This window comes from Ipomoea triloba, chromosome 3 (genome assembly GCF_003576645.1).
Source record: "Ipomoea triloba cultivar NCNSP0323 chromosome 3, ASM357664v1".
Taxonomy (NCBI): domain Eukaryota; kingdom Viridiplantae; phylum Streptophyta; class Magnoliopsida; order Solanales; family Convolvulaceae; genus Ipomoea; species Ipomoea triloba.
This window is the reverse complement of record NC_044918.1, coordinates 7319881-7328829: the sequence shown is the minus strand read 5'-3', so window position 1 is coordinate 7328829 and position 8949 is coordinate 7319881. Positions and strand designations below refer to the sequence as shown.

The following is an 8949-nucleotide window of genomic DNA, read 5'->3' as shown; positions in this document are numbered from 1 at the left end:
TTAAAGGAAGACAATTTTAGCCAAATTGGTCAAACTGTTTACTTGTAATAAAAAGTTTACAAGTTTGACTTCCTGGCCTATTGACCTTCAATCTAAGCTGCTGATTTTCCTTAGTCACCATAAAAAAAAATGCAAGCTAAGTTCGTTAATCCGACATTAAGATGAACTTAACGAACAATGCAACATGATGTTAACTAACTAACTAGTTAGGGACCCAAGCAGTGGCAAACACGACATTATGGCCTTTCCATGTGAGCACAACATCATCGTCTTCTCTCTTGAGTCCCCAGCCGGCGGCGTGCTCGTCCAGCATGTTCTTCACCTCGGAAACGCCGTCGTCGGAGAACGGGACGCCTCTGAAATTGGCGTTCCTCAGCCGTTGCACCCACCGCGTTTTGGGCTCCAGCCGCTCCACTCTCTGGACGCCTTCCTGGGCTATCACGTTCTCCACTTTCCAACAGATGTTGGCCTCGTACCACTGCCGTTGCTTGCTGCCTCTGGGGAGGAACGTGTCCACCGTGTCGTACGGAATCCATAGGTAGTTAAAAGCCGACCTTAGTCTGCAGACCAGGTTGTTGGAGGTGAAATCCGCGTCCTCGTCGATTAGGAGAAGGATTGTCGGGACTAGGCTCCGGATTGATTTGAGAAACATCGTCCGGAACGAGGAAGCGGCGGATTGGGATTGAGAATGGGAATTCTCGTACAGGGTTTCGTCGGGAATGTAGTGTAACATCATATGACAGTTCATCACGAGCGCCTCGCCGTTTTCCGCTCGTACGAGGTTTTGCAGCCGGAGTTGCTGGATCAATGAGGAAAACCCGTCTGAAGGAGTGGAGGGGACGACCGAGAAATTTAGCTCCACGTTTCGGGACCGTGCGAAGTTGACGAGCTTGGCGCCGAGGTCCTCGTAGGAAAGGTCGAGCATGGGCGGGAATTCGTCGGCGGCGGCGGCGAGTGTAAGCTTGATCAACGGCGGGCCTTCGGGGCGGGCGGCGATGGCGTCGATAAGAGTAGGGATCTGCATGCAATGGGTGGAGCTTAGGTCGACAATGTGAACGACGGAGTAGCCCTCCACGGCGTCTATTATAGCGGCGTTGGCGGCGGTGAAGCCGAAGCGGTACCAGGGCGTGAGGTCAACGAAGCTGGCCAGCTCTATGGTTGAGAATCTGTGGGTGTCCATCATGTTGAGGTTGAGGCCGGGGTGGAGGTCGGCCATGGCGGCCAGGAGCTTGCACGTGCCGCTCATGGCGGCCCGGGCTATGAGGGCCCGCAGAAAGGCGGAAGTGAGACGCTGGTTGGAGTCCCCGTCGGGAGTGGCTATATTATTGAGGACCCACAAGATCTGCTGAGCTAGAGTGGCGTCGTTGCTCTCGATCGCGTTCGCACAGTGGACTAGCAACTGCTCCATGCAGTTAGCATCTCCTATGCTGGTTCCTAGGTTCTTGGACGATGTCGGAAATCCCGGCCATGGTCGCGTCCGATGAACCTGATTCTTGTTCGTCACCAGGCTAGAGAACGGTGAGATTTGGTGCGACGGCGCCGGTAAGGTCTCCGTGAATTGCATCATGAAGAAATTAAACCCAAACTGATGAAACTCAAAATTACAAAAACCAAACCTACCTAAATGCTAGATAGATTACTTAGCTTACTTCACACCCATACAAATAGAGTCACCGTATTAAAAAGAAAGAAAGAGACGGGTCAATACACTATATTTTCTAAGCTCTGATACCAAATTGAACACATTTTAGTAAAACGGAAAGGGATGGATTAATTCTGATCTCACTTTTTTGTATTGCAGAGGAAGTTAAAAAGACTGATCAGCTTTTACAATCAAGATTTATTGATCTTCCCACGGGCAGCAAAAAAAGGGACAGCTGAGAAAAACCCACAACCCAAAAAAAAAAAAAGTAACCGGTTTAAAGTCAAATTGGGCAAAAGGGACTCTTCATTCTCTGCATCAATACAGACTACTTTTCCACTTTTCAGCAGATCAGTTCATGGAGGGAGGGTAGAGAGTCAGCTAACCCAGAGAATTTTCAAGGCTACAGAAGGAGTGTTACAGAAGAAGATAGATATAGAGAGACAGGGGGGGATGGAGTGGGACATACATAATGTGGAATGGCCGCCCAAGGAGTTGTCAATATATGGAAGATGGGAATTTGGCATGTAGTGTTTTTATAGAATGAATGAGAGAGAGAGAGAGAAATGCAAGTAGCTTTAATTTGGCTTTTGGCTCACTACAACTAATTATTACATCATGCAAAAATCATTTTATGTACCCCGGCTGCGCAGTTATTACTATTATTATTAGCATATATTAACCTAGTTACACACCCATTCAAGAATATAATTTAGTACGTACGAGGTAGGGTCAAGCTGCCTCGCAAACGTTTGGTAGCCCCAGTTGGACTTCTCAGATTAACGTACTAAATGCATACCCTCCAAAGTTTAGGTCCCCCTCCCATTTATCTCATGGTGGAAAAAGGGTAAATTTTACAAAATTCAAGCGGAACATGTCACTTGTAAATAAAAGCTTACCCTCACGATATTCAACTCTCATCTCTTCCCTCTTGATAGAATTTATAATAGTTTCTGTAACATATCTCATGAATTCTAGCACACAATATATATATGGCTATATTTATTTAAACTATATTTGAATATTTATCCTATTTATAAGTCTTACTACGGATATTAAATTTTAATCTATACAAAATGAACTATACTTACTATATCTATAAATAAAAAGAGAAGAGGTTCAACCTTTTTATAAATAACTATAAATTTATTTAACAAAATAAAACAATATCTTTCTGTTTATAATATTAAGTAATATGGCTTTTATTTTTATTTTTAATATAAAAAATAAACGATCCGGGTGAGCTCATCCTGTATCAATGAGACAAAATGTCATTTTTTCTTCCATTGCATAGCCAATAATGCACACCTCATAATCAATACACATTACACAATAGTCCCTCCATCATATCATATATATATTTAATATAATTACTATATATCATATCATATATTTTTTTTATATAATTACTATATATTAGCAATTATGGTATATAGCAATATTAATATTATAATATATATTAATTATATAAAAAAAATATGATATGATGGAGGGACTATTCTGTAATGTGTATTGATTATGATTAATATTACTATATACCATAATTGCTAAATAATGCTAGCTAGCTTACTCATCACCATGTAACTACGAGAGAGAATATTATATATAAATGATTAAGATAACATGCAATTTAAATTAACCTAACCACAGCACATGAGATATATAAATGGGATGACCGTTGGTCTCTTTAAGTTTAATCAAAGATATATATTGGGCAATGTACGACTCAAAGAGTTAAGTCATTGAAATGTAAGCCACAATGCTACGTAAGTATAAAGAAATAAAGTTATTGATAAGTGCAAAAGATGCCATTTTTATAAGGTCATTATCGGATCGTCTAGTGCACAAATCGTTGCTTTTGTGTTTGATTTGAGCCTTAAATTGCGTTAGAATGATTGACATTGCTATTAGATCCTGTTCCACGCTTAGCTAATTGTTTTGTAGGTAAAAGATGTGCAAAAAGGGCAGGAAATGACAACATTTCAGATAAGTGAAGAACGAACCAAAGTTGGAGCAAAATTAGGCCAGGACTGCAGTGGACGCGCGTCCACCCATGCGTCCACCCATGCGTCCGCCCCTGCGTCCGAAATATCGCTTGCAGAAGTTTGACAGCAGAACAGAGGTCTGCTGTGGACGCGGGGTGGACGCCCGCGTCCAACTTTCAGCCCTCTGAAGTTTGGAGTCTGTGCAGCAAAAAGCACGCTGCGTCCAGCCGTGCGTCCATCGCGGAAAATTCAGCAGTTGGGCGAGATTTAAAAGGGGAATTGAGCCATTTTGCGGGGGATCCATCACACTTCAGTTTTAGATCATTATAGACTTTCTCTCTCTAGGATTAGCCTAGAGAGAACTCTCCCAAATCACTCCACATTGCAATTCTTAGTTTAGATTAGAATTAGAGAAGAATTCCATTGGTGCAAGATTGTGATCTACATTCAAGTTCAAGATTAAAGTTCAATTTCAAGTTCAAGTTCAAATTCAAAGTTCAATTCCTAGCTAAGTCTTCCTTTTAATTTCTTGTCATTACTTTTACCTTTTGCTATTTCAATTCCAAGTATGATTAGATAGATCTTTGTGGATTTGGATTGAGCAATGTTGTATGGATGTTCTTGAGCTTTGAATTGATCAATTAGGTTTTGCAATTGCTTGATTATGAGTTTGATTGTGTGAGTGGTGATCCACTTTGACTCTTGTGTAGGGGTGATCAACCTATATGAGAGGTGTTTGGAGAAGGAGTCTCATCTACGAGAGTAGAGTTACTCCTTAGCCTAGCCTAGCACATTTCCCTCTCACCTTTGAGAAAAGGGAGAAGTGGAAGATAAGAGGCACATATCGTGTTTGACAAAATGCCTCTCCTAGTCTAGTGATCACAAGGATGACATTACGGTCTAAGGAGTAAGTCCATTGACCACGAGAGTGGCGGTGGTGTTGGTGACCTTATCTCATTTTCATAATCTAAGTGTTGCTAGCCTAATATCTTAGGAAATCAAGGATACCTATATGAGTTGCAAGGTCCAAATCCTCCTTTCCAATTGTTTGTTTCCAACGTTTTGTTCCTTATTTGCATTATGTTTCGTGCACATTCCTTACTATGCTTGGGTTAGCTTTCAAACACTAAACACTCTTGTGCTTAATCCCCTTACCGCTCACCTTTCCGTCCTTTGAGAACGATACTCGGGAACTTCTTTCCGTTTTAACATCTATTTCTTTCCATCCACCGCGAAAACTACACCCATCAGTTATATATTTATTACTAGTTATAATTTTTTACATAATGATAAACTTTTGGTTGTGACAGTCGAGCGGTTTACTACCTCAGGACATCTACATTTGTGGATTTTGGGTAATTTTTGAGGAGATTTTGGGTGAGGTGAAAAAGAGAGAAGGAGTTGGGTCTCCCTGCAAATGAAGGGTTTTTTCAAACGTTGTGGGACGAGGACCCACTGCTTACCATTGCCATCCACGCTACTCACGTGTGGCTGTCACTAATGCGCCTAGCAGGCGCGCTATTTAGGCTTTGAAATCAGGTCAATTGATGGAACTGTTGTCATACCATAAAAAAAAACAACCTGTCAAATTAAAAGATTTGACATATAAATGTTTTTAGACCTAAAACGCGCACAAATCGTAGAAACTTATTACCCTGGTCCCAGGGAATCTAACATTCTTAAAAGCATAAAATTGTGCACAGCCATGAGCCATACATGCATCAATCACCAGTTATGCATCGTAATATCCGAACATATGAATACAATCCTCTTACGAATCCTGGGACTTGGTTCCGGCAATTCAATCTGGCATGTAAGCGACGCAAGAGGATACTTAATTAGCATCAACAATGCATGCACACACAAAAATTTTGGAATGGTTCATTCCAAGGTTTTTTTTTGGGCTCATGTGTGTTTTATTTATTTGCTATTTTTCTTATTATTTTAGATAAAAAGACTCACAACCACTATGTGATAAAGATATGTATTAGATAAATTACACGCTGTACGATAACTTAGTAAATTACAAGAGAGAAATGAATCATATTAAAAAGAACATCTGTAACATGTTTAATTAAGAAGGAATTGACAAGAATTAAATCGATCTGATTCTTGATTTAGATGGTGGGTGCTACTGGATCTACCACGTGAAGAAGTCTGTTGCCCTAATTCTACTTTGCCTTCCTAACCCCACCTTAAAATAGACTACACAATCATGCCACGCCACCATCTAAATATAATGGACCACGACCATCTTCGAGGTTGTATGCCACCGGACCAATCACTTTCGCACACCATGCCCATCGGAAAGAGGTCCCATGATTAAGATTGACATTACGATTTTGATTTTGATTCTTTATCATGTGCAAAATTTAATTATTGTCTCAATAGCAATTCGTCTGATCTTATTTATTTGGAACTTGGAAGTGTTGTCATTGTTAAAATACAATGGTAGAAAGTGAAAATTACCATTTTGGTTTATCAATTGTTTTTAATTTCAACTATCAATGTAGTGTTTAATTTTCAATTTCAACTAATTTGATCATCGAATTGTTTAAAATTTCGTCATTTAAATCTTTCAAAGGGACCAAGATGATAATTTGTTCATTTTAAAAATTTCGTCAATTTGATCCTCGAAGGGGTTAAAATGGAGAAATTACCATTATGGTCCATTTGAAGGGTTTAATTGATAAAATTTTAGACAATTCGAGGATTAAATTAGTTGAAATTGAAAGCTAAGGACCGACAGTTAAAAAATAATTGATGGATCAAAATTGTGATTTTTCCTAAGTGAAATAAGAGAAAGAAAAAATCCTAATAAAATCTCAGTGGAGGGATTATGATGAGTAATGGTGACTAGTAGCAGTACTACGTACGTGTATGTTCATGTGATTTGGAGATGGAATATTATTATAGCGTACGTAGTACTACGTAGGAGTCGTTCCTCAGTACTCACATGCCTATGTTTCCCCAATCATTCCAAACGAGTTTGTCATAAAGTTCTCAATTTTATGTCATTACCCTAATGGTTGTATACTGCAACATTCTTTTGTGGTGCATGGTTTTCAATTTTGGAAAACAGCTAGCTAGCTACCTAGAAAAAACATCATTGGCGCTCTGCATTTAGAATTCAAACTTCAAATCCATGGTTGACTAGGGACGTTGGTTATACTGTGGACAATAGCTCACATTACAAGGTGAATAACAGACGATGCAGGTTTATTTTTAGTATATTGAATATATGATTTTTTTTGTATATTAAAAGTTTAATTTTTGATTGTTCTTTTTAATATATTATTTAAAATAAAAATTCAGTATACAAATATTAGGATAAAACATTTACCACTTACACAAAAAACTATAGCTAATAGTGAATGCGTAATTTTATTTTCTTATAGACCGTCATCACATTTTCAAGAGCTAGAGTGCTGGACTTGGCCTTTTACAAGCCTCCGCCTAACAATCCCCCTAACTACATGGTGCTGGACTTGATCCTTAACGGCCTCTATCGAACAACTAAAAATAAATATCTATTAATAGTTCACCTTGTAATGTGAACCATGACGCAAAGTATAGTTTGCCAACTAAGAATTTTTGGGTCAAACCCCACAACCCAAAATAATTGACGTACTTTTAAATGTATACACCATATTTTTTTTGAGTACTATTGACTCTGCTACAATGTAGTATCTGTTCATAGTTACTTTTTCTACCAAATGAAGCACAAAGAGCCAATACCGCTTCCACTGAGGCTCGAACCAACCCCCTCCCATGTGGGTGTGTTAATATGGATTAACACCATATTTTTTTGAGTTAATACCTCCAATGGTCCTCCGAGTGCTAGCGATTTACCAGCTGTGGTCCCTCGACTTTTAAATGATCTCCAATGGTCCTCCAAGTTTTAAAAAATAATCACTAGTGGTCCTTTTATGACGTCTCGTGGTCATTTTAAACTCGTGTTATTTTAAGAATTAGGACCAAAGGTGGTTATTTTTTAAAACTTGGAGGACCATTGGAGGTCATTTAAAAGTCGAGGGACCACAGTTGGTAATCACTAATACTCAGAGGACCATTGGAGGTATTAAATCATATTTTTTTTAAAGTAATATTTGGGTTCCAGCAACAATGGGGGAGTTCAATTCATGCCACGAATATTGAGGGTTAGGTTTGAGTTAGATTTCTTGTGCACAGAAGTAGTGTACAATTTGATGTTGAGTCTCAAAATTAGTCTGGAGCTTGATTTATCTCCTCATGCCCTTGAAGGCAAATTGATGAGGTACAGGATATCAGGATATAGTATGACGAAGTTGAAAAACTTGAATTTTCAAAAAAAAATTTCAAATTAGGGTTTTCTCCGAATAGGAGTCAAATTCAATCGAGATGTGACTCAGAAACACATCAACATAAGAATAAAGTTGTTGCTAAAACTCCCAAAATATTATCGCTTCTTAACTTACCAATATTTACGTGCATTCATATACACATGTATGTATGTGTATATACACACATGACACATGAACCCCTCCCCAATCAAATTATATATGGACGATATGTATATATTAAACACATATATAAACAGAGATCATTACTCTTACGTAATATTCTCATTCACGACGCCAAAGCCAAAAAGGGGACGAGTAAACAAAGCTGACCACTCCCTGTCTCTTCTTGTCCTTTATCAATCACTACACATAAACTAATACCATATTAATAAACTAAACCCCCTATGAGAAAACAATGAAATTTGAGGTTTTGGGAGTTCGCATTGCACTAGTAATTATAGTATTTAGAAGAATCTTAAGGGACACAAAAGGAGAATCAAATAGGTTAAAAACGTTGGATTATAATATTCTGGTTTTGACAACATTGAGGAGGATTCCTAAGGTTGAGGTACAAGGACTAGAAGACACACAAGTGATCAGTGCAAAAGAGTTCGAGCATTTCTTTTTGAATTTCTCAATAGGGAATTCTCAGGCATCCATGGTGTTTGGACATAATCTTCCAAAAGACAACACATCAAACAACAGCCTAACCGTGAATTTTAAGATTTTCTTTTGTAAGCTTCACTTCAAACCATGTGCTTAAGGTTATCCCCACGCATATATACATCAATTAATAAGTTTTTGTATTCATCAATTCAGAAGTTTAATTTGGGTGCATATGAAGCATATAATATAATCCGGAATTTCTACAAAGTCGATTGGTATTGATATCATTTTAATTTGTACTAGATACAACTATGTATATTAACTATCAACACTTATCTAAGTCAAAGACCTTGTGGTCTAGTGGCACCCGGTGTCTCGATTTACACTCCCACAT

The 8949-nt window shown here is 38.6% G+C and overlaps 1 protein-coding gene across 1 annotated transcript; it reads right to left on the bottom strand.

Annotated features, from left to right (window-relative positions):
* Window positions 1-2051, bottom strand: LOC116012489 (scarecrow-like protein 32). Its single transcript, XM_031252035.1, has one exon. The coding sequence runs from the start codon at window positions 1565-1567 to the stop codon at window positions 203-205; it is 1365 nt and encodes a 454-aa protein (XP_031107895.1). The 5' UTR covers window positions 1568-2051; the 3' UTR covers window positions 1-202.
* Window positions 2052-8949: the final 6898 nt, after the last annotated feature.